The 26,160-nt window shown below is 40.4% G+C and overlaps 2 protein-coding genes across 3 annotated transcripts in view; both read left to right on the forward strand.

The window, feature by feature from the left end:
• The window catches only part of LOC143279348 (vitamin D3 receptor B-like), a 65,278-nt gene extending 48,050 nt beyond the window's left edge, over positions 1 to 17,228 (forward strand). The window contains exons 4-7 of one of the 2 annotated variants that reach the window (XM_076583369.1): positions 7,119 to 7,236; positions 13,588 to 13,778; positions 14,573 to 14,887; positions 16,159 to 17,228. In XM_076583369.1, coding sequence (XP_076439484.1) covers positions 7,119 to 7,236; positions 13,588 to 13,778; positions 14,573 to 14,887; positions 16,159 to 16,650 — 1,116 coding nt within the window. In that variant the 3' untranslated portion in view covers positions 16,651 to 17,228. The remainder of the gene's footprint in view (positions 1 to 7,118; positions 7,237 to 13,587; positions 13,779 to 14,572; positions 14,888 to 16,158) is intronic. The other variant, XM_076583370.1, reaches the window with a different exon arrangement.
• Positions 10,606 to 11,479, forward strand: LOC143279349 (uncharacterized). Its single transcript, XM_076583371.1, has 2 exons — positions 10,606 to 10,677; positions 10,925 to 11,479. The coding sequence occupies exons 1-2, from the start codon at positions 10,615 to 10,617 to the stop codon at positions 11,273 to 11,275; spliced, it is 414 nt and encodes a 137-aa protein (XP_076439486.1). The 5' UTR covers positions 10,606 to 10,614; the 3' UTR covers positions 11,276 to 11,479.
• Positions 17,229 to 26,160: the final 8,932 nt, after the last annotated feature.

Below are 26,160 nucleotides of genomic sequence, written 5' to 3' on the forward strand. Positions count from 1 at the left end.
AAAAGAAATATTGTAAATTCTGAATATTTACATCATATTTATCTCACAGATTTTCCCATTGATTATAATTTTCTTCTTCAATTTGCTGATCATCTGCTGATCCACCATTTCACCCCCATATCCTCTTTTTTTTCCCCCACTTGTGGTCAGGAATGAGAATTATTAGCAACTTTAACAACAACAACAACAACAACAACAAAAGTGAATGCTTCATACATAACTAACAATTTATTCAGAGCCCCTACAGCCAGCTGGTAACTTTAATTTTTATCAATATTTCAGTGATTTTGGTCTACTTTGGATTGAAGAGTTTTCTAATCCCTAAACATTTATATTGATCTGCTCTTTTGCAACTAATCTGTGCAACCTTTTAGGTGCATGATGAATAGTACACACTACTACCTGTTTTATTTATTCTCTGTCCACAAAGGCTACAGGAAGGGCAAAATTTTCTCCCTTTCTTTTTTCCTTTTTTTTTTTTTTTTTTTTTTTTTTTCACTATTCATATGACATATTGAGAGAGGACAGGCTGAGAATAAGACCAGTGTATGAGTCATTTACAAATTCAAAAAATGTTTTTGTTATTGCTCCTCCATAAGTACAGAGAACCTGTGATATTGTCATACTACTCAGCTACACCAAGTGTGTTGTGTGCTTGCATGAGACAGACAGACAGACAGAGAGAGAGAGAGAGTGTAAGGTATATTTTATTATTTTTTATTTATATTTGCAGTGTGTATTTTTATATCCAAAGTTTTCTTGTATGTCTTCATGTGCTGTTGTCTGTCATTAATAGTGTTATGCACTATTGTATTTATGTATTGTTTTATGGGAATTACTTTGGTCACACTGGGTAGTTTGCACCTTATAAATGCTATTATTACTATTTTTATACTGCTACTACTACTTTTTTTTTTTTAATCATTATTAGTATTATTATTATTGTCATTCTTCTTTTTATTATTATTAATGCTTTTATTATTATCTTTAAATTTTGTTGTTGTTGTTATTCTCCAATTTGGGAAAATTAAGTAAAAGATTTAAATATCACTAACTCAGACACTTTGTAGCACCACTGTGAAATAAGCCAGCAGTAGCTTGAGTGTGAATTTTATCTGATTTGTAAATTTCAATGAAAACTGAGCTCCCTATTACATTAAAATGTATAGTGTTTGTAATATGCATGCATGCGCGCGCATGTGTGTGTGTGTGTGTGTGTGCGCGCGCGTGCGCACGCGCTCTAGTATCATTTATTCCTTTGTAGACAGCATGCTCATAGTTCATTTAGGCATGATGATAAACTTTGATAAACATAACTTTTCCTAGAAATGACTTTCATTGACATATCCCAAAAACTGGGCTAACATAATATTGTGTAATTAAAGTATTATCACTAATTTCAGAAACCTGATTAGACTATAGATAAAGACATACTTTATATTTTATTTTATAAATGTCCCGCTTACAGTAGCTTCAGTGACTTCCCAAAATTTTATGGGTCGTACCTGAAAGCTTGTTTCAGGAGAAAACTAAGACCATGGTGAATGCTCAGTGACAATTTCTATTTTACACACGTGTATTGGCCAAGTGCATAAAGTATTATTACCCATCGTCACTTAGAAAGTTGACACATCCTCATTCGTCTTCTGTCATCTGTTTTTCAGGGATAAGGTCAGGGCCGATATTTACTGCAGTAGTTTTTCAGTTTTGCTTCAAGATGGGGTTATGGTCGTAACATGGCTTTTCTATACCCTCATAAAACATTTCATTTATTGACTCACTTGTGTAAACAAAGAAGCCTAATTATATGCAAACTGCATTTACTGTTATATTTTTTGTATTCTCTAAACTTGGCACTTTGACCTCTTATTCTGACACAACAACAAGAGCAGTCATTATTATCATTTTTTGTTCAAACAGGAACTTCTTTTGCTAAGCGTGAAATTTTTATTTATTTTGCAAACGTTTTGGTGCAGATAGTAAAGAAGGGAAATTAGTCTGTAATTAATGCTAGGGGACTTAATTTGCTTTAAACTGATCTTTCTCATCTTAAACATTACATTTTGAAATTATACTCAATACATAAAAAGCTTGGATTTTTTTTAAAAAGTGTATCACAAGTGAGTCTTGAAGGCCTTGCCTCTCTTGTTTTGTATTTTTTTCCTGCGTGCAGTTTTTATTTGATTTTCCTATCAAAGTGGATTTTTCTACAGAATTTTGCCAGGAACAACCCTTTTGTTGCCGTGGGTTCTTTTACGTGCGCTAAGTGCATGCTGCACATGGGACCTTGGTTTATCGTCTGATCTGAATGACTAGTCTCCAGACCACCACTCATTCAAGGTCAAGTGGAGGGAGAGAAAATATCTACGGCTGAGCCTTGATTCGAACCAGCGCACTCAGATTCTCTTGCTTCCTAGGCAGACGCGTTACCTCTAGGCCATCACTCCATTCATGAATGATAGCAGAGAAATAGAAATACTATTCAGATTAACTCTGTCAGTAGAGAGCTGAGTTCACAGTCTGTCAAAATACTGTGAGTTTGAATCACAAACACAAAACATAGAAACTGCCTTTTGACTGCCTGAATCTACCATTGCGGTGTTGTCATTTTTGTGTTCAGTAGGTCCTAGCTTCCATTCCACTTGTCTGGATAGCTATCCACTGGCCCGTATCACCTAAGGTGTATGTTGACATTACACCCTAGCATGCACAGATGCCAAGTGCTGAGTGGTCAGCTTGGATTGTTTGTCCTTTGAGGATGTCTTACGTGTCTCTCTCTATTCATTGAAGAATTTTTATGTGTGTTTGTGTGTGTGTGTGTGTGCATGCATGTGTGTGTGTGTGTGTGTGTGTGTGTGTTTACATGCATGCTAATGAACAGTCTTCTGAATCTTCTGGTGCTGGCAGGCGGGAAAGCGTCTCTGTGGACATTCTTCAGGGAGATGTCTCTGCTCCTCTGTCTTCTTTCCTTCTTCACTTTTTCTTCTCGCTTCAGTCTCTCTCCCATCACCTCACGCCACAACCTATCCCTTCACCTTTCTTCTCACCAGTCTCTCTCACAAGCCTCTCATTCTGTGGGGTTTTAACCAGAAGTCCTCCCACACATCTCACTGGCTCCTTTATCATCCTGCAGTGTGTACAATTGTATATCACATGACCACTCACGTTACACATTTCCATCATAAAAAAAAGTACAAAACTTGCACATCAACCTAGTATAAACTTTATGATCATTTATATCTGCTTCCGCCTGACAACAGCAACAATTCTTTATATTTTCATGTGATAACGTTAAGATACATGTAAACTCTCTCTATTCCTGATGTGGGAGATCTACAACATTCCTCCTTTCAATATTCAGCTTCCTAGTTACCGTCCAACTGCTTTAACACAAGCTTGTCCACCCTTGTGCCCGAAAGCACAATTTCACATCCAGCACGAACCTCACTGCTGTCTGAGGCGTTACATAGTAGATTGGCTGTTGAGTCTTTCAGGCATCTACCCTGGACTGGCTAACCACCTCCACGATTTGGAGTACTCAAATTATCTTGCCCTCTTTAATTCGAATCCTCGGTAAATTGTGGACACATTTCTGTATCTATAAATCTTAGTCTAGCCTGTTCCTCACAAGATTTGAATCTAGCCTAAAGCATGCTGTTGCTAAACGGTTCTCAGCTCCCTTGACATCCTCTACCTGTTTTGTGTTACGTGTGTTGTGTTTTTTGCCAGCCTGTCTCTCTTTGTTGCCTGTCTCTTGCTCCCCTTTCAGTCTGCCTCTGCCTCTGTCTCTGTTTCAGTGTGTGTGGTTTCTTTTTCTGTCACAGCATGCTTACAAGTAGAATTAATGATGCTGTCCACACAGGAGTGACAACTCCTGCTTCTTCCTCATCCACCCTATCCCGACCCCCCCTTTCCCCATCCGCATTTTACCAGCCACATCAATTTCCGTATGTCCACTGTGGGGGTGCTGGTCAATCATGGATTTTGATATCCCCCATATCCAGGAAATTTTGACTTCTAGAAAAATCTCTTTCACCATTGCTTTTCTTTCATTTTCTCTTGTCTTCTCCTTTCTGACCTGATCTTCTCTCTCTCTCTCTCTGTCCCTCTCTCTCTGTCTCTGTCTCTGTCTGTCTGCCCCTCCTGCCCCCCACCCACCCCTCCTCCCTCTCTCTTCTGTTTCTAGAAAGTTCTGGCCTCAGTTTGTATCTGTTGTCTGTGACATTATTGCTAGACGGCTATACATTTATTTGCTTATTTATCATCATTATTGTCTTTTTATTTTATTTCTATTTATTATTGTTATGATAATTATCATTATTATGATTATGATGTTGATGATGATGATTATTATTATTGTTATCGTCATTATTAATAATTATCATTATCATCATCATTATTATTATTATTATCATTATTATTATCATCTTTTTTTTCTTCTTCTTTTTTTCTTCTTTTTTTTTTTAAAAAAAGGCCTGCCTAAGCATATTGGGTTATGCTGCTGGTCAGGCATCTGCTTGGCAGATGTGGTGTAGCGTGTATGGATTTGTCCGAACGCAGTGACGCCTCCTTCAGCAACTGATACTGATACTGTACATTATTGATTAGGCAGTGAGTTCATCATCACTGGGATGGGCACAAGTTGTGTGTCTACCAGTACTTGTTTTATGTTGAAGGAATTCTTGTGTCTTCGTCCTTTTTTTTTTTTTTTTTTCTTCTTCTTTTTTTATAATTTGAGGATGTTCTAAACAAGTTTTCTCCTTTGAAACTGCCTCTACATGTGGTATGAAATTACCTCTGCATGTGGTAGCGTGTAAACAACAATAAGTAAATAAAAGAATGATAAATAATGTTATGGTTTTTTCTCTCTGTTGTTCATGGTTCTACTAATTTTGTTGTTGTTGTTGTTGTATTGAAATATTGTGAGATGCATGTTTTTCTTATTAGTTCTGTAATGTGTGTCAGTGTATAGTTGTGTCCAACTTCCACACAGCTAATGAAACCAAAAATTATGAGAAAAAAACACTTTTTTTTTTTATATATAACAATGATAGGTTTTTACTATCTTCAATTTCGGTCAATTTCTGTTCTCTTTCTTGGAGCAATTTGGAATTTAGACCAGTTGGTTAACAAAGAGCACAACAAATTGCATTCCAAACAATTTCATTCGAACAACCACAAATTGTCCCAGATTACTTTCCAATGTTTTTTTTTTCGGATTTGAAATTTTTGAGTTTCCTTTCTTAGTAAGATTCAATTAAAGTCTCTAGGAAGCTATTTACGGGTTCTTGAATATGTATAAGGCGCTTTGACAGTGGCTCCCTGGTTTTTTTTTTGTTTTTTGTTTTTTTATAACATCTACTTAGCTGGCCGGGTGAAGTCTTCGCTGAAATTGAAGAAGCGTCATCTTTTCACTGGGGCGCTGAAGAGGTGACGACCTCCGGCTGGTGAAGTCTGTGGAGGAAGAAGACTTCGTGTAGTGAGCAGGTTGAGTCGTCTTCCGTTCTGCGCCAGAACATAAAGTTCTTCAGGGGTAGGGTCACAGTCTTTAGAAAATCCTGTCAAAACCTCCTGGCACCAGTTCTTTCTTCTATTCTGTGGGCCAGTCTGGAGCTGGACACAACACATTGGAACATCTGGCCTAAGTTTCTTAGTTCTTTATACTCATTATAATACAAGAACAGCATGGAAACAAATGATATAGGCACAAACAAAATGCCAGGAATACAACATGAGATACACTGGACATTTTACCAATAGGCCTTAGGCAGCTTAAAATAAATATCACCAATTATTATCAGACCAACTAATGCAATAGTTAATTTGCAATTCCTTCCCTTTACAACTCCAAGATTAATTTCAATTCCTAACTAGCTCACCTTCCCTTTGGATCTAAACTTTTCTGTCTCTCTAGATCTTTAGATACCAAGCAAATCCTAAATAAATGATGAAATAATCTTTTGTTCTGCTTCCATCTTGGTCACCTTACCATCACATTAATTTTACTACAAGAAGATGAAAGAAATACTCAGAGATCTATAATAGTCAATGAGCCAACCCATTGGCGAGCTCATTCATTTTCTCCCAGCAAGAAAATCATAAGAATACAAAAAACCTGAAATAACAATTAAAAAAAAAAAATTCAAGTAAGTCCATTCATTCTCTAGATCAAGATCATCCTATAGATAAAATTCATAAATTTAAGTCCATTTATTCTCTAGATCAAGATCATCCTACAGATAAAATTCATAAATTCAATCCATCCTCTCACCTCTTAATTTCAACAAAATACTTGAGCTCTCAAAACTCCGTTTGAGTTTGATCGTGAAGGCATTGACGACGACGCGGTAATATGCCGTAGAGTTGCGTCAGCCTTTGCTTTTCATAATTTTCGTTCTTTAGTTTAACGTCTTTTCACTGTAAGTGATATTAGACGAGGGTTGGAAAAAAATCGAGTGGGTTACAAATAACCTTTCTTAATGGGTATTACTGTCATTGTCATTGTCATTGTATGGAATTACTTTTTTTTTCTATGTTTGTACGGAGTGTACATATTCCTCCACATGTTTCAGTATGAATGGGTACTATGCACATAAGTCGTTAAGTGCTGGGAGCAGTGTGTTACATTCATTGTTTAGTTTGGTTTTGTTTGTTTGTTTGCTTTGTTTATTTGATGGATGAGGGGAGGTTTCTATGTATATTTTTTGTTTGTTTTTTCTTTCAGTTTTTTTTGTTTTTTGTTGTTTTTTTTTAAAAGAATTGGAAGCCAAGCCTTGAACCATTCATATTCTGGTGAAGCAAAAGTAAAAGACTGACATGGACATCCACAGCAATGAACCGGGACTTCTTATGCTGGACCTGTTATATATATATATATATACATATATTTAAAGCTATTAAAATGTACCTCTACAACTTCCTTAGCTTGTCACTTTTAGAAGCTTCCATCACAGCCTTGCTGAACATGTTAATATGCTTCTTTACAGGGCTTCTGTTATATCTGTGCTATATTGTTTCTTTATAAGAAATCCAAAACCAGTACTTGTGCCAAAAGATGTGAGAACTTTAGACAGATGAAGATTGTTGATGTGGCATGGGACTTGTGTCGTTGGTTTCAGAGCTTCTCCTGCAGCTTTGATGGCAACTGTAAGCTGGACCCCCACACACGTAAGTTCTGCTCTGGCTGTCGGCTGAGGAAGTGCTTCGCCATCGGCATGAAAAAGGACTGGATACTCAGTATGTTTCCTTTTTTTTGTTTATTTTGGTTGAGGTTTTTTTTTCATTTACTTCCATGTTGTAGGATGACAGACAGTTTGTAGACTTGATTTGGATAGACAGAGTGATATGATTTTTAGCACATATGTGGACATTTCATGCTGACTGGAAACACCTCAGGTATTTATAAGCATTCCCAACTGCTAAATATTTTGTTCTCTCAAGAGTCCTTGAGTCTCTCCACTGGCTGCCTGTTCCTGATTGAATTGACAACTAGCTATCCACTGACTTTTTTCTGTAGTAAAAGTTCAGGACCAAAGTATCTTTCTGAACTCCTCCATATCAGTACTCTGTCCTGCCAGCTCCACTCTTCTTCTGATACTCAACTTATCAGGATACCTCTAGGGCTTCTGTTAACCCTTTCACTGCCAGTCAGTTTAGAGTGCAGATTAACCTTGTGCAGGAACCACAGAAAAGATGGTATCTAAGAATAGCTGGGGATTCCCCTGAGATGTGTAGAAAAAATGGCCAATCCTACCACTGAAAATTAAGAGCATTTGTTAATGCACAAAAGGCCCATCATCTGGTTGCATTTCAGTGACATGGGTGCTTTACCTAGCTGGTGCCGAAATGCGACCATGGTGGTGAAAGGGTTAAATCACATATTTGCATCCCTCACTCTCTAAAATGGGAGAGGATGCACTACAGGTTCGGCAAGGGAGTCTGCGGGATGCACTATAAAATCAGTGTCAGTCGAAATGTGAATGATCATGGTGAAACAACAGCGCTTGCTTCTCGTTTCACTAGTTTTCGGTCGGCATCTTATCTTTACAAAATCAGCGACTGCTGCAGAGTTCAATATTTTCATCTAATCTCTCTTTACAGAAAATTGTTGCCCATTTCCGATAAGCTCACAGTGAGGCTTGTTGAATATTCTATGATACAGTTTAAATCAGAATGCCTCTGCTAACCATGGCTTGACATTCCAAAATGCAAATAAGACGAAAAGGCGGATTAATTAGCTGACACTAATCAGCCAGCTTCAAAAGGGGACAGACAATTGAAAAAGAAAAGACACACTTGTCAGCGTTCAAGGGAGTAAGAAATCAAATGGCTGAAGTACGGCGAAGACGCACATGTAACGAAGTGCAGAACTTCAACTTATGTGAAATTCGCAACCAGGTCATGTAATAAATGCGTTTGTGACAGGATCAACAAACTTTCAAAAATCGTCCTTGTACAGCTTTTCATTTTCAGTGGTTCACTCGTTTAAATCTTTAACTCTCACTCACTGTGTGCATATCCGTCTGTCTATCTGTCTGTCTGTGAGGGGGAGTGAGTGGTGTGTGTGTCTGTATGTGTGATGTGTGTGTATGTATGTGTATCTCTCTCTCTCTCTCTCTCTCTCTTGTGTGTGTGTGTGTGAGCATGTGTATCTATCTTTCTCTGTGCGTGTGCATGTGTGTGTCTCTCTCTCTTGAGCTCAGAGAGTTTGTGAGTGTGTGCGAGTGTGTCTTCTCTCTTTCACTCATTCAGTGTGTGTTTGTGTGTGCGTGTGAACTGATTGAAAGGCTGTGCATGGTGTGTTTGGGTGAAAGAATAGTTTCTTGCTCTGCGACTGATCGGACTCCCTAGAACCACATGAGGACTCCCTAAAATACCTGAGTGGGAGTCCTGTGGACTCTCTAAGCAAACAAACTGTAAAAAGCCCTGATGTCACATCAGAACTAAGACCTTCGGACATAGATATTTTTTTTTGTCTTTTCAAGCGTAAAAATGTGGAACAGACTCCAGACTACCTCCTACACTTGGACTCCCTTGCTTCTTTTAAATGTGACCCAAAAAACTTACCTCTTCTGGAAGGACAGCAGTAAGTTTTGTTGTAGCATGGCCATCCAAACACTGTATACTTCTGTATATATATGTAATATGCATGGCTATGTATTTGTACACATACATGCATGTATGTTCGAATTTGTGTGTGTGTGTGTGTGTGTGTGTGCATGTGTGGGAAGGGGAGCAGGTAAGTACATATATACTTATGTTTGAATGTATGTTTTTATGTATGTATGCATTGTGTGTGTGTGTGTGTGTGTGTGTGTGCATGTGTGGGAAGGCGGGTAGGTATGTACATGTGATATATTTATGTTTGAATGTATTTTCTTATGAACATATGCATTGTGTGTGTGTGTGTGTGTGTGTGTGTGTGTGTGTGTGTGCAGTTTGCTAGGTAGACTGTGGTGTGTACCGTAAAGTACCGAGTATAAGCCCATAACATTGTAAACGCCCACCCCCCACTTTGGAGCAAAATCCGTGCAAAGAGTGAAGTACCGAGTAAACGCCCACCCCCCACTTTTGCATGGCTAAAAAAAACAAACAAAAAAACCCAAAAAAATCGAGAACAGGGAGAGAAAAAAGGAATGCCGAAGAATGTCGTGTCAGAGTTGTTTCCCTTTGCTTATGGCGCTTGTTTCCAAGAAAATGCCGAAGCGAAAATCTTACACAGTAGAATTCAAGTTGACTGCTCTAGAGCGCCTTGACAGACTCGGGAATGTCAGTGCCACGGCAGAAGAGTTTGGTGTGGACAGAAAACAAATTAGGATGTGGCGAGCTAACAGAGATGTCCTTCTGCAGCATGAAACTGGCAGAGAAAAGCGAAAGTTGAAACTGCACCCTGGTCGGACTGTGAAGTCGGAGGAGTTGGAGGTGAGACTTTTTGAGTTTCTACAAGAAGAAAGAAGCGAAGGGCGAGTTGTTAGAAATAAAGACTTGCAGAGAAAAGCGCGAGAGATAGGGGCGGGTCTGAACCTTCAAGACTTTGATGCGTCAAACATGTGGCTACAAAGGTGGAAAAAACGGCACCATGTATCCAGTCGCCTCTGTACGTCCAGTAACCAGAAGGTGCCGGCAGATTTTGAGGAGCAGCTCCTACACTTCAGAAGAAACATCCTGCGACTTCGTCACCACCACATGTACGCATTAGGACAAATGCTAAACATGGACCAAACAATGGTCAGGTTTGACATGCCACCCAACCGCACAAATGAGATCAAAGGATCAAAGCGGGTGCGCATCAAGACAACGAAAGCAGAGAAGAGGGGTTTTACAGCCGCCCTCTGTGCTGCTGCTGACGGCAGCAAACTGCCAGCGTTTCTGATCTTCAAAGAACGCACTGGAGAGATTCCTCGCCGTGTCCGCCAGCATCTCCAGATTCCAGCCAACGTCCGCGTCACAGCGACACGGAATGGCTGGATGACACGGGACCAAGTTTTGTTCTGGACAGAGCGTGTGCTTGGCCCCTCAGAGACTCGGTGCCTGCTTCTGCTGGACAACTATGCCGCTCACAGGGCAGCTGATGTTCGAGCAGCTCTCGACGAGCAGGATGTTGACCTTGTGCTCATGCCTGCTGGTTGCACAGCCCTCGCCCAACCCATCGACATCAGCATCGTCAAGCCTTTCAAGGTAAATGAGACTTTAATGTGTGTGTGTGTGTGTGTGTGTGTGCGCGCGCGCGCGTGTGTGCGTGCGTGGCTGTGTGGTTTGTGTGTGTGTGTGTGCGTGCGTGCGTGGTGTGTGTGTGTGTGTGTGTGTGTGTGTGTGTGTGGTCATCTTTTTGGAGTTGTGCAGTGGAATGACAATTGTTGCTCCATAATTTCTCTTTGACATTCAACAGAAGATCTGATGGCGGTTCCTGATTCTGATTGTGCAGGATCGGGTGCGCGACAGCTGGGTAACGTGGATGGCAGAGCCCAGACCCCCCACTGCTGCAGGCAACCTGAGGCAGCCCACCCGCCAGGACGTCGTCAACTGGGTGGGGAGAGCCTGGGACGGCGTTGGACGTGACGTCATCACCAAGGCCTTCCTCAGGTGCGGTGTGTCCAATGCCCTGGACGGCAGCGAGGACGATCAGACACTGGAGTGGTTCCCAGAGGAGATCGGGGTGGCACTTCCTCACGACGGTGACGCCACTGCTGCTGCTGCTGCCGAGGAGAGCGCAAGCGACGCCAGTCTGACTAGTGATGAAGAATCACCTGCTTCAGACTCTGATGAAGAAATGTAGACAGTTGACGATTGTTGTTGAAAGTTTCAAGTTTCAAGCTGTTTTGTTTTTCAAGTTCACGTTTCAAGTTCAAGTTCAAGTTTTTCAAGTTGTTTTTGAATAAAAGCCGTTTTTGTTGAATAGACATGCTTTCAATGTGTTCATTTACGAGTGATGGTGTGTAAGCCTTACGTATGTCTGTCTGCGAGTTTAACAATTTTATAATACACAAAATATCTTCATGTTGCTTCACATTTGCTTTAGTTTGAACAAACATAACACTTTACATACCAGATGGTATCATTATATGAATCATGTCTCCATTGCAATGAAGAATATGTTCGTGCATAGGGTCAAGTACCGAGTATAAGCCCACCCCCCACTTTTGTCCGAAATTCGTGCAGAGGAGGGGTGGGCTTATACTCGGTACTTTACGGTATATGTAACATTGACATGAAGTGTTTTTATGAAACTTTTGACCATGTACTTGTTAAATAGTCAGATTTGATCGCTGACTTACAGTGGTATTACCCAACTTAAGCTAGAAAGTGGTTTTGGCTGTTACCAGCTTTCTGATCAGATATCTGTAAGATAATGAATTTTCTATGCTGATTTTGATTGACATGACCAGAGATGAGAATGCCTGTACTCCTGAAATATAGATACGTAGATATATGTATGTATGTATATATATATATAGAGAGAGAGGGGGGGTGGGGGGGTAATCTTGGGATTTACTAACAAGAGTGTGTAAAAATATATAATATATGACACCTTAAGAACAGTCTCAGTTTTTTTTAGTTTTGACCAGAGGATTAACAAGCCAACATGCAAAAAAATTTGTTTTATCCATGACATGGTCTCAGTGGTCAGCCGGGAAGTAAACAAAAATCATGAAAGTGAATACAAAACTGAATCACAGCAAAAACCCCTTTTTTAGTTTTTATTTACAGCCCAAGTATATCATTAAGCGCTGAATTGATTAGCACTGCTTGATTGGTTGTAAATTACCGTTAATGATGTGGCACATTGTGTATTTCCATTTTTTTAAAAAGTTTTTATAGTATAGTGGCTAAGTTAACAGAAGTCCTGGAATCATGGGAGGACAGTTGCCTTTGTTGTTGTCATGTGAGGGTTCTTTCCTCTCGCAACCAAACAGAAAACAAACTGTGAAGGTTGTATCACTGAAAGATCCACATGAAGTTGTGTTTTCTTTAAAAGATGGCTGTACCAGTCGTAGAGTCGCCGTTATTACAATAGAATAACAAACTCGATGTTGAGCTGCAATCTGTTTAATGCTGTCCGTTCAGTAATGTCAACAGTATACGTCACCAATATAGAGTCGCTGTTATTACAATAGAGTAACAGACTCGATGTTGAGCTGCAATCTGTTTAATGCTGTCCGTTCAGTAATGTCAACAGTATACGTTGCCAATATAGAGTCGCCGTTATTACAATAGAATAACAGACTCGTTGTTGAGCTGCAATCTGTTCAACGCCGTCCGTTCAGTAATGTCAACAGTATACGTTGCCAATATAGAGTCGCCGTTATTACAGTAGAATAACAGACTCAATGTTGAGCTGCAATCTGTTTAATGCCGTCCGTTCAGTAATGTCAACAGTATACGTCACCAATATAGAGTCGCCGTTATTACAATAGAATAACAGACTCGTTGTTGAGCTGCAATCTGTTCAACGCCGTCCGTTCAGTAATGTCAACAGTATACGTTGCCAGTATAGAGTCGCCGTTATTACAATAGAGTAACAGACTCGATGTTGAGCTGCAATCTGTTCAATGCTGTCCGTTCAGTAATGTCAACAGTATACGTTGCCAATATAGAGTCGCCGTTATTACAATAGAATAACAGACTCAATGTTGAGCTGCAATCTGTTTAATGCCGTCCGTTCAGTAATGTCAACAGTATACGTCACCAATATAGAGTCGCTGTTATTACAGTAGAGTAACAGACTCAATGTTGAGCTGCAATCTGTTCAATGCTGTCCGTTCAGTAATGTCAACAGTATACGTTGCCAATATAGAGTCGCCGTTATTACAGTAGAATAACAGACTCAATGTTGAGCTGCAATCTGTTTAATGCCGTCCGTTCAGTAATGTCAACAGTATACGTCACCAATATAGAGTCGCTGTTATTACAGTAGAGTAACAGACTCGATGTTGAGCTGCAATCTGTTTAATGCCATCCGTTCAGTAACGTTAACAGTATACAGGTTCTTGAATTGCCTGGGTTACCAATAATCAATTCTGTTGTAATGTCTGTTTATATAAAATAGACTGATATATAACATGTAGACATTACACCATTTTTGATCAGGTGATGATCAGTTGGCCAAACGGCGTTCACGCTTACGACTACGGTCAGCCACCAGCAGCACATCAAACCTGTCTGAACAAGAGTCTCCAAGCAGCTCAGGGGAGATCAGCACCACCACTTCTGCAGCAGGGGATTCCCCTCCTCCTTCAGCACCACAGCCCCATGCGTCACCCACAGACCACCAGATCAAGGTAAGCTGCTGGGAAAGGGCAATGCGCTTTGAAATGGGGACGTACTGTCATGACTTACATGGATTGATAGAGAAGGTATGTGGGTGTGCGAGTGTACATGTGAGTGTACATGTAGGTACATGCAACCCACTCCCTGGCCAACGACTCCTTTTTCCTGTTTTCTGAATATTGCATTTGTTCCTGGGTTTGTATTTTATTATGTCGTATGAGTCAGTATGCATGTGTGTGTCTGTTTTGTGTGCGTGTGTGATTTAGTGTGATACAGTGGTTGTTTCACAGTATGTCTGAATGCACGTATCTGCTATGTGTGTGCGTGTGCGTGTGTGTTCTTGTTTTTCGCAGTGTGTCTTTATATGAATATATGTATGTATAATTTATATGTTCATGTCCGTTTTGTATGTCTGTTATTCAGTGTCATATATGTATAGTGTTTGTGTTTTACTATGTGTCTGTATATATATGTGTATCTGTATTGCATAAGTATGATTCAGTATCATGTAGTAGTAGTGTTTCACAGTGCGTCTGTATGTATGTGTGTCTGTTTTGTGTGTTTATCATTCAGTGTGATACAGTGGTAGTGTTTTACTGTGTGTATTTGTGTCTTGTTTTGTGTGTGTTCAATCCAGTGTCATATAGTGGTCGTGTTTCACTCTGTGTTCACATGTGTGTATGTGTGTGAGAGAGACTGAGAGAGAGAGAGAGAGAGAGAGAGATTTTGTATGATATTTTGGTTGTGTTTCACTGGATGTCAGTCTGTATGTATATATCTGTATGTGTTTGTGTGTGTGATTCAGTGTCACACAGTGTCTGGGGACAGTGTTACTGACTGCCCTGCTGTGATGCAGGAAGAGCCAGCGGAGGAAGAGAACTACAGCATCCCCCTGCGCAGGGACATCAGAGAGAACCTCCTCATGATGCAGAAGACCTACGACGACATCTTCGAGGCCACCTACTCCGTGGAGCAGTCCAAGAACTTAAAGGCAAACCCTGACAGCTCCAGCGACCTGTTCAACATGACTGACATCTTTATAAGACGTCTCATCAAGTTTGCTAAGTGCATCCCCGAGTTCAAAGCTCTGAAGCAGGAAGATCAGATACATTTGCTCAAGGTAAAATACTGTTTATGTGATTCCCCCACAGCTACTGTTTGAGAGTTCTTTCAGGCTCGACTGTGAAATCTCTTGGCAAAAGATGAAGATGAGCCTCTAATCTTCATCTTTTGACTTGACGTTGCACAAAGTATATCATGTCTAATAGAAGCACTTGCTTGAGTCTCAGTTTTCATTTTTGTATGGTTGTTATACATTCATGGGCTGCGTCTCTCCCTTTTTTTTAAATTTTGATTGTAATTTAATTGTTTTTACTCTCCAGTTAGGCAGCCATATTCCATTTTCAGGGATGTGCATACTGGATATATTCATGCATCCATAAACCAGCAAATGCTGACATGGATTACAGGATCTGTAACATGTGCATTTGATGTCCTGCGTGTTGTATACACAGGTAACAGGTCCACACATAAGTCGACCAAGGAGATTGGAAAATATCCACTGCAAAGCAGCCCCACGCCAACACTGGGATCAAACCCAAGACCTTCAATTTGCAAGTCCAACACTTCAACCACACAACTGTTGTTCTTAATCACTTTTTTACAAACCTATCAAAACATTCTGTTCTTTTACACATTTAAGTGTATTGTCTTTTTCAGCCTTTTTATTTTGAGTCATTGATTTAACTTGCAGTCAGTCTTTTCAGGTTTCAGTCAGTTTCCATTATCTTGATATGTTTGCTGCCTGCACAGACTACTTTGTAGATTGGCTAGATATACAGACTTGGATTTCTCCAATGTAAGCAGATTTTTTTTTAACTGGCCAAGCTAACGAAGCAGTTTGAAATGCTCAGTAAACTTACACAGCTTATTGCCTTCAACTTCACATCTTTATTTTAGTGAACTGTTTAACAGTGAACAGGGGTAACTCTGCTGAACAGTGGTAATCCTACTCACATGTGCTTCACTTATCCTGCTGTTGACAGAAAATTCATTGCATAAGTTTGAGGCTTGCAGCTGCTGCTGCAGAATTTGAAACACATGCGCACATACACACACTCACAAACAGAGTACACAACACACAGTACACTACACACTGTACATTCTAACTTATGTTTTGTTCAGTATTGTGGAGACCAAATAAAAAAACAAAACTAATTGCTTCCATTGTAAAGGTAACATACAGACAGAGAATTGTACATGAGTGAGAGAGAAAAAAAAGAGTTGAAATTGTTTCTTTCTTTTTGACTTATTAAATGATGGGAATTAAAAAAGACCCAAACAACACACACAAAAACGTACTAATTGCTGTGTGGATGTTGTGTTGTTCAGGGTGGGATCATGGAGATGTTTGTGCTGAGGTCAGCCATGAGCTTCGACTTGAAGAAGGGGGGGTGGCAGTACCGCAGCCAGCAGCAGACGGGCACAGTGACAGAGGGTCAGGTGGACCCTCGCTCCCTGCACAGCAACCTGGGCACCCAGATGTACACCGACCACATGCAGTTTTTGCTCAGCATTCACAAGCTGACCAATAGCGACCGCTACGTGCTAATGCTGTTGTTTGTCATCGGTCTAATGACAGCCGACCGGCCCAAGCTGGAAAACAAGACCCTGGTGTGCCAGGCCCAGGAGAAGTTCTCCATGTGGCTGAGGGCCTACCTGGAGTCCACGCTCACCGTCAGCGAGGCGCAGGCCCTGTACCCCAAGCTGCTGATGAAGCTGATCGACGTGCGGCACCTGGGGGAAGCCAGCTCCCACCTGGCGGCCTCCCTGGACATCAGCAGACTGGAGCCTCTTCTGGTGGAAGTGTTTGATTTGAAGTGAAGTGGTGGTGGCAGTGTGCTGCCCGTGGAGTTCCTTCCTTCAGTCTGTCCGACGTTTTCTGGTGGGGGATTCTTCAGCCTGTCAGCTGTCACTTTTTACCGCTGGCAAGGAGCCTCACTTCTCTGAGGGGAGGAGTTTGCCTGCACATTGTACAGTCACTGTTGGGTTACCTTCTGGTCGTTGGGTTTCAGCAAAAGGTTTGTACATACAGGTGGTGATATTTCAACAGTGATTGTTTGTTTGTTTTTTTCCATGAGGATATCATGTGACAGGGTATATATTCTCATAAAAACAAACAGGAGGGGAAAAAAATGGGAATGTCTCTGGAACTTAAGAGGTGAACATATCATTTCACTACAAATCATGAAGAATAAATGACAAAGTCGTGGGGACTGCTTTTCAGTTCGGCAGGATGGATTTGTCTGTTCACAGTGCTTGGTTCCCTGCAGGTCTGAACTTCATCCCCAGTTGGGGAGAAAACAGGTGGGGAAGTGCAGGGAGGGATCCCTTCTTTCTTTTCACAGACAGTTGGTTTTTTGTTGTTGATTTTTGTTTGTTTGTTGTTTGTTTTTTTGCAGGCAGGCAGACTTCAGCATTTAATTTATGTGAAACATTACTTTTTTCCCCCCTGTATCTCTCCTTCCCCCCCCCCCCCCCTTTCTGGCTGAGCTATGAAAAAAGATACTTACTGCTTACTTCTGTTTTGGTTAACAGATGGAAAGTAGATGAGGTAAGAAAAGATTGTGTTGAGACATGACCATTCATTAGTCCTTGCTGTATGTGTTGTAAGGCATGAGATTCTCCAAAACAGTTTTTAGATCCCTGACCAAGGAAAGCCCAGATAAATCAGTCTTGTGATTGGTACAAATCTTCCTCTCTCCTCTCTCCCTGTGTTGTTTTATTACTTTTAAAAACAGTTTTTGTGCCTCAGTATTTTCAGTTCGCCTGCAGCTAAAACTGTGCTTTCTGATTCACCCTAAGTGAGTGATGGCCTAGAGGTAATGCATCCGCCTTGGAAGCGAGAGAATCTTAGCACGCTGGTTTGAATCACGGCTCAGCTGCTAATATTTTCTCCCCCTCCACTAGACCTTGAGTGATGGTCTGGACGCCAGTCATTCGGATGAGACGATAAACCGAGGTCCCATGTGCAGCATGCACTTAGCGCATGTAAAAGAACCCATGGCAACAGGAGGGTTGTCCCTGGGCAAAATTCACACAGAGAAATCTGTTGTGATAAAAAGGAATACAAATACAACTTCACTGCACTACAGGGCAGGGCCCAGCTCTCCACAGGGACTGTTGACTGTCAGGTTTCCAGGATGTCATCACTGGTTTCACTGCATCCAAGACTGTATTCTGAGCCCCCTTGTGGTGATATGGGCTGCTGTGGCACTCAGCCAGACTGAGTGAACATGTACAGACAGATATAAATGTATATGTACAGAGAAAGAGATATATATATCTATACCCTGCGTTGGAGATACCACCTTCTATCAATTGCTTATAGTTATCTGCTGACGAATGAAGACTTTTCTACACAGAGCGCTGAAGGCAAGCAGTTGTGTGCTGCATGTTTAGACTCTTGAGTGTATTCCCCTTCTCATTCCAAACACAGGAGTAGACCTATTCAGACTGATCTGGTTAAACGTGGACTAACCGATGCATAGATAGCACCTTTATGTTTTTGTGCTTATCTCAGGATTGTGAACGTATACATGTCCTTTTTGCTGCTTGTTACTGAAGTTTGTTTTGTTTTTAGAATTGAAAGCAGTGTCTGTTGAACACTATGATCTCAGTGAACTGTATTTACACAGATGTAATAGTTCGTGATTTGTGAGTGTCTGTGTCTCTTGTCAGCAGATGGCAAATATCAACTTGGCAATAATAGTATGAAGAGTATAAGGAGATTGTAAATATGTAAGACAGTGTGTCCATAGTTGTCCTCTTGTTCAAGTCTGTTGTGAATAATTTTCATGTAGGTCAGAATTGTCAGACATTATTCCTGATCAGTATGGTGTTGTAATAATTATATGTTAGAAAGTACAGGGTGTGTATATGTCTGTGTGGAAGGGGCCGGGTGTGTGCCTGTGTCTGTTTCTGTTGTCTGTATAGATAGACAGACAGATAGATAGAAATATACATACATACCGGTGGAATGAAAACTCATTCATGATGTTTTTAAAGCCTATTCTTAGATGCAGTTTAACAGATAGACTCTATAATTAAGGCACTGCAAATTAGTAAAACATACCGGAATTGATATTTTGATATTTCATGTGAAAATATTATCTTATTGCTGCATTTTGTTTTCCTTTTTTTTCTTTTCTTTTTTTTTTTTAACCCAAACCAAGTGGCTGAGGAAGGAAAGCCATGACCTTAAGTATACAGACTGTACATGTACTGTGTGTTATATATATGTAAGTTGATAACAATGAACATTACTGTATTATGATTTTTATATCATTATTAGTGTGTATGTTGAGCATTTTGACCTCCCCATGTATTATGTTAACAAAATAGTAGTTAGCCTTCAGAATTGTTGTTTACCCTTGAAGGAAAAAATACTGAGTGTGATTGCTTTATTTTCACATCAGCATCCCAGCGAAATCATTTCACTTTTTTTAAAAATTTTTTTTGAAGAAAAGTGACTCATCCCCAGTATTAAAATTATATTTGTTTGTTTGAAGTGACATGTGTCTCTGAATTCTAACTACTTTCTGTACTGTCACTGAAAAGATAAACTTAAAAAAAATATTTTTATAAAAATGACGTGAAGCGAGAACATTTAGACAAATTCCGTCGCAAGATGTAGTTGTCAGTTGTTAATCACTGACGAATGTAACTCTTATTGAATGTCTGTCATGTTAAATACAACAAATTGAACTGGAAAGAAATGTCATTAGGAGCCATCATCTATGTTTATGGACTGGTTGTTTGAAATAAGTCTTTAAGATAGATACTTCTGTGGTGTGAATAAAGGCAAGGAGTCTAGCCTGATTTTACTCATAGATATTTCCTGGGATTTTATTCCATTAGTCAGAAGACTGAAATGCAAATTGTGTGCTGTAGTTTTAATTCACCACAGAAGTAGATTTTCAGCACATCCTCATTGATTCATAATGGTTTTGGTTTGTTATTGTTGTTATAAAAAGCATATCTGGTGACTGCTTTCAGCAGTTGGGTTTTTTGTTGTTGTTGTTGTTTTGTTTTTTTCTCTTTTACACCATGCATACATCATGAGTGACCCTTGATCACTGGAATGGATGCACACTTCATGGAAAGTTTCAGTCTTGTGTGTTGCATAATTTATTTTTGTTTTATTCTGGCTGAGGTATTCTCATAATACATGACCAGTTTATCCTCAGTATCACATGAATATATACAAAAGTATTGAGTGGCTGGCAGTGGTATGCTGGTTTGAACACAAGCTCTGTGTATAACCTACAGCAGTTGTGGTGTAGTGTACATCATGGATCAGTATGACTTGACACCTCCTTGAAACTGAAACTGAACTCAGCGTAAGCCTTACAATGTTGTAACAACACGCCCAAAAGACGTTCCTCGGTTCAATAGTTGATTAAAAATCCTTATCCCAGCTACCTCTCTCATTTTTCCCCTCCTCTCATGTCAGATTTATACCACACATGGAGACTCGTGGAACAGATTATTCCTCTGTATCACACATTATTATTTAGGTAATAGGACAGAACAAATCAGTGGTTGTTGGCTGAGACTGGGAGTGAGTTATTTCAATTTCAATGTTTACACTGGACACATTAGGGATGATCCATGCTGTGCAAGTAGCTGTCCCCAAACGACAGCTGAGCACACAAATTACACCGAACAAACACTATTTGTAATCTCCCACAAGATCATATCTCTGCAACTTCATAACAACTCTTTCAATTCTGAGATCAGTGCAGGTATTTTTGTAAACTGTTCACAGCTACATTACACACACTGAACGATTTGACCCCTGATTTGGACAGTTCCCTTTGATGCCTACATGTGCATGGTGTATGTGTGTGTGTGTGTGTAGGCATATGATTGTGTATGTTTGTATGAATAACGTGTGTGTATGTGTGTGTTTCGATTACACCTGTGGTTGCTGTAGAATCACTGCTGTTTTCCTGAAATGGTGCTACTGTTTTTCATAGTAACATTGAGTCATGGTTCCCGTGTTGTGTTGTCTTCTTTACTGATGTTTGCTCACAGACAGGATGGTAGGCCTTCACCTGTGTCCGCCAGGGTCTGTCAGACTGCCTCACATTCCTTGCATTCTTGCCCAAGGCCTGTTTCTTCTTTTCTCTCACTCCTGCACTGACGTTTCTTTGCACCACTTTTTTTCTTCTTCTTTTTCTTTTTATCGTTTTCACCATTTATCTTTCTTAGTTTTGTTGAAAGCCATCTTCAGTCAGGGTTATGAATTTCAAGCTGTGAAGACATCCATCACATGCATACAGTGTACGTGTATCAGAACAGGACTTTGAAAAAGATTTTTGGGTTGCCCTGATAGTAACTTTGTTATTTTGTGACATGTTCTGGAGAGTAACAGTACAATACTGTTCAAGTATGGTTAACACTTAGAAGACATGGAAACTGGTCAGTGTGCTAGAACTGAACCTGGTGGGTTGATAAATGTCTGTCTGCTTAGTGATCTAATAGAAATGCACAGACAGACAGAAAGATAAAATGAATTCATGCCTTTATTTAGGGGACATATAATGAACTGGCACTTTTGTGTGTTAATGCTTACACATGTCACAGTGTATAAATTAGTAATTGTTGGGAGAGTGGTTTATCCTTGTCTTGCATGCTGCATCTGTTTGAAATGTCTCTCTATTTTGAAAGACAGTGGCAGGAAAAGTTCTCTCAACATGTAAGTTGATAAGGAACTGATGATGTGAAATCCTGTATCGTGTCTTCTTAATTTTCTTTTTAAATTCAGAACCCATTGTCTGTGATATTAGTTCCACCTTATTTGTGGATTTTTCTTGTTTCAAGTTGGCTTCTGGTTTACCTTTAGCTGAAAGAACAAGAGATAGAAAAGTTGTCGTTCACAGATGTTTCGTTCTTTGTGCATTCTGAGCATCGCATTGTATCAGTTGTGCAACTTTCTTTTTTTTATGACATATTCCTCGCAGACTGCTTTCCACAGATAGAGCACAACAGCCTGTTAAACCATCATTCATCAGCCAGTGAACACCTGACACGTTCTTCTTGCCTGACTTTTGTTATTTCCATTTTGTGAGAAGGAACACCTTGATGGCATAATATACCACACTGCATGCCAGTTGCCAACGAAGGTTCGTTCAGTTTGTACAGCAGTCTTGTTCGAATATTGATATTCTTACAAAGCAAGGGAAGCAGTTGACCATATTCCAGTGTGGTTTTAATCAGAAAGATGAAGACACTTTTGAATGTGTGTGCATGCACATTTTAAAGAGAGAGAGAGAGAGTGTGTGTGTGTGTGCACTTGTTTGTGTGTGTGTGTTCAGTTATTTGTTTATTTTAGCCAGATCAGTAATTATTCAAAACAAAAACAAAAACAAAAAAACCAAAAAAACAAAAAAAAGAAGAAGAAGAACCCCATATTTACTTTGATCTTATTAATAAAACAGAGTAAAACAATTGATTACGGACACAATTCATCAGCTATATTGCAATTTATCACCAGTTTGGATAAGACAGGGAACAGAATTCTTTGTGACACAATGGACAGTAATAGCTCTGCAAAATCATTTTGAACTCTTCTCCCAAAAGCAATTCATGTGTGTTCTTTGGTGACAAACTTACAGCAAAACCAGACTCTGTGTACTCTCAATCTTACGGGGTGGGAGGGTGGGGATGGGGGCAGATGTGAACACTTTTATCTATACTGTAAGCATTTCAGGGGTGCAGGTGTTTTGGGAAGTTGGTTTTTTTTTTTTTTTGTTGTTGTTTGTGTCTTTCTTTCTTTGTTTCTTTCTTTCTTTTTGTTATTGATTGTTCGTGTTTAGGGAAAGGAGAGGCTGTATTTGTGTATGTGTGAGAGAAGCAGGTGTGTCTGTATTTGCTTTTTTAATTTCTGGGTAATTCCATTTAGTTTTATGCATGTGATCGACCTTTGTGCATTGCACTGAACAAAATGCTGAACAGTGGAGTAATGGAGAAAAGCAAGTATAATAAAGAACACCTCTGTTGTTACACTGTAACATCTCTTTGATATGAATAATCAGCTAACATTTGTATATAAATTATTTCAGTCATTAAATTGTTAATTTAGGCTCTGTTGTGTCAGCAGGTGTGAATGGTTAGATTAGTTTCCTTACAGGATACCTTTGATAACGCAAGCCCCCTTCCTGAGAAACAAAACAGAAAGATAATTGTGTAGGTAAGGTTACTCCCTTGTCAGCCTCAGAAAGTTAATGATCTGGTTCACTGCCTGCAGCTGTTTTCTCTTATGACTTAAAAAGAATCATGGTCAATAAATATTGTCTCACTCCCAGTACATGATCTGGTGAATCTTGCCCTTGATCATCAAAGCTGCATGTGAAAGTCAGTCACAAGAAAGGAAAAAAAAAATTGCTGAATTCCCCACCCTCTCTGCCTTCTTTTATTTATCCTCTGCTTTGTTGTGTCATGCAAGAAATAAATTTTGCTTGTGGTGGTGTTTGTGGATATGCTACGGTGGACAGTATTGGACAGTAGCAAACATCTTTTTTTTTTTTTTTTTTTTTCCCCATCATTTGCACCATTTCAGTGGCATTACTCTCACGCCTCTCATTTAGATTCCCCCATACACGGCCACACCCAGGTTCGTCCGTCACAGCTCCAGCATCGGCAGTCCGCAGGGAACCATCGATGTTAGGTCGGCAGGAGGCCACACACCAGAGGAGACCCTGCACTGCTGCTGAGTCACTTCGTTGGTGTTCAGTGGTGCCTGTTCTGATTCAGCGTACTTAGGACACCACCTGCTAAGCCCCCTACTAATGACAGTAATGGCTTAGTTGCAGAGCCAGACTGAGTGAGCATCCCCTCCAGACTGGAGACCGCCACCATGTCCCTCAAACAACAGCCCCCCATGAATCTGCCGACACTGAAGACATTGACAGGACTCAACCCAAGCACAGAAGTGGAGGGATATAGAAACTGAGGTCACCTTGAGAGCTGGGCATGAAAGGCCACAGACTTTGAGACTGTTTTCTTTATATTGATGATGATGAAGGAGGAGGAGGATGACGATTACTATGACGATGTTGCTATGGAAGTCCAATTTGGTTTGGGACTGCGTGACAAGGCTGTGCTCTACACTTCCTGTCATAATGATATCCCAGCATTAACCAGGCCCGAGAGAAACATCTGAATTTTGTATAGTCCCATTATTGGTGTATTTTGATGATAAGTTGGGGAGGAAAGAGAAACATGGGACCACACAATAACAACCAACATCACTCTTTGAACAGCAAAGGCTGTTTGGTTATTCATTGCTTTTATGTTTTGCTTTCTTCTGTTGAGTTACTTTGTCACCCATTTCTGCATGTCAGTGTACACTCCTGTTTTTCAGGGTATTCTAATTGCTGAGATCACCGTGTGTTGTTTTTTTGTGTGTGTGTGTGTGTTTTTTTTCGTTTTTTTTGTTTTTTTTGGCATAGGATGTTTCACTAGGGTAGCATACTGCTGGTATGTTCCTTCATGAGGAGCAGGTAGAACTGACTGTAGGAACTACTGAGTGAAAGGTGATGACAAAATAGTTATTTGATTTTATTTCACCTTTGCATTAAAAAGCTTGATCTAATCCTTTAATTTTGCACTGATGATTAATATGGCAGTATGCATAGCATGTTTTGTTAATCCGCAAATTAAACACACAAAAAAAAGTCATAGAAAAGATGAAGGAACAACAACAAACTGTAGTTACATTAATTGCACTTGAATTCAGTATCATGTGCAAATGCTAGTGCAAGTGTTCTTAGATCATGCTTAATTGTCTCAGTATGGCCTGGCTGGGAAACAGTAGTACATTTCAATTGTGCTGTATGTCTCTCTTTATTAATTGATCCTTCTTTCCACCGTCTCATTGCTTACAAAGCAAATGAAACCAAATTGCAGAATAACTTTGGAAAAAATATGACAAATAAATATTTGTTTGATTAAACTGTTGTTAGTGACAGTTTTTGCAACCCACAAAAAGAAAAGTTATTCTTTGTAATTATTTAACTTGATTTCTGAACTGTGTTTCTGCATAAATGCATTCTTCAATGGGTTACATACAATTTCATGGGGGGTGGGGGAGGGGGGGGGGGGGGGGGGTTGGACTTTCAACTTTGCTTAGTGAGAATGGATTTGCTGACATTGTGTAATTACCCCCCTTGGAACAGCAAGCATGGTGTGTGCCCACAGTTGACAGTGATGACAGGTTGGCAGTGTTGTGACAAAGACCAGAAGACAAGGCAGTTCACCGTCCCTGTGGGAATGGTACTTACTTACTTATGCCCATCGCTCCTGGTGGAGCATAGGCCATCGACAACCCCTCACCATTGCACTCTGTTCTGGGCTGTTCTGGCCATTCCAGTCCAGTTGGTCCCTTGCTGCTTCAGCTCTGCCTCGGTGTCTCGCCTCCAGCTGTTGCGAGGCCGGCCTCTCTTCCTCTTTCCCTGCGGGTTGCAGAAAACAGCTTGGGCTGCAACTGGTGTGGGAGAGAGCAAGTCTTTGCTGTCTGCACTGGCAGTTTCAGGAATACAGTCCAAAGAGATCAGTGACTGTGACATGGGTGTGCCGAGAGCTGCTGCATGGGCTTGGGGGTGTGTGGGTGTCCATTGTGTTGTTGGAGGGTGGCAGGCATCAGGTTGGCTGTCAGAGTGAAGGAGAACATGGACCTGGTTATCTACCCACTCAGTTTCTTGTGCCGGTGTTGTCAGAGGAAAGACCACCCACAAAAAATCAAGGATGGATCTAACCATTCCACAGCACCACGCTGTTCACCTATCACCAAATTTCTGTTCGGCATGCTGTTGCTGGCATTTTATATTACCACTACTACTACTACCACTAATGATAATCATAATAAAGAGTATTTATGTAGCGCTGAATCTTGTGCAGATACAAATTAGTGCGCTTTCACGCCAGTCATTCACAAGCATATATAAATTTTGATTCGGAGGGCTGAAAGGGAAAATATGAATTGATGTAAACAGAAAGCTGGAGACAGTGTTGACCAGAAAGAGGGACCAGAGAGGGAATGATAGTGGGCTGGGTGGTAAGCAACAAAGGTAAAGACAGTTCCTGCAGCCTGTCTCCATATTTTGATTGATTGATGTGGAAGGTGTTAAGTTGAATGGAGTCTCCTGTCGGACTGACGGATGAATAGGCAGGCAGGCTTATCTGTCGGTGTGTGTCCTCATATGGGAGAAGAGGCCGATTCTGGATGCGCAGCACTTCCCACAGGTGTTGCAAGGGAAAACATCTCCAGAAGTTGAGCCCAGCTTCCTTCACTCACGCTTCTCCTTAATGGCCAGCGTTCTCTTGTTT

This window comes from Babylonia areolata, chromosome 2 (genome assembly GCF_041734735.1).
Source record: "Babylonia areolata isolate BAREFJ2019XMU chromosome 2, ASM4173473v1, whole genome shotgun sequence".
NCBI lineage: Eukaryota > Metazoa > Mollusca > Gastropoda > Neogastropoda > Buccinidae > Babylonia > Babylonia areolata.

What these genes read in the sequence shown, in the direction of transcription:
- LOC143279349 (XM_076583371.1), top strand. Translation starts at nt 10,615, where the DNA reads ATGCCTGCTGGTTGCACAGCCCTCGCCCAACCCATCGACATCAGCATC. An exon ending in GCATCGTCAAGCCTTTCAAG is followed by an intron (nt 10,678 to 10,924) that starts GTAAATGAGACT and finishes CTGATTGTGCAG; the next exon opens with GATCGGGTGCGCGACAGCTG.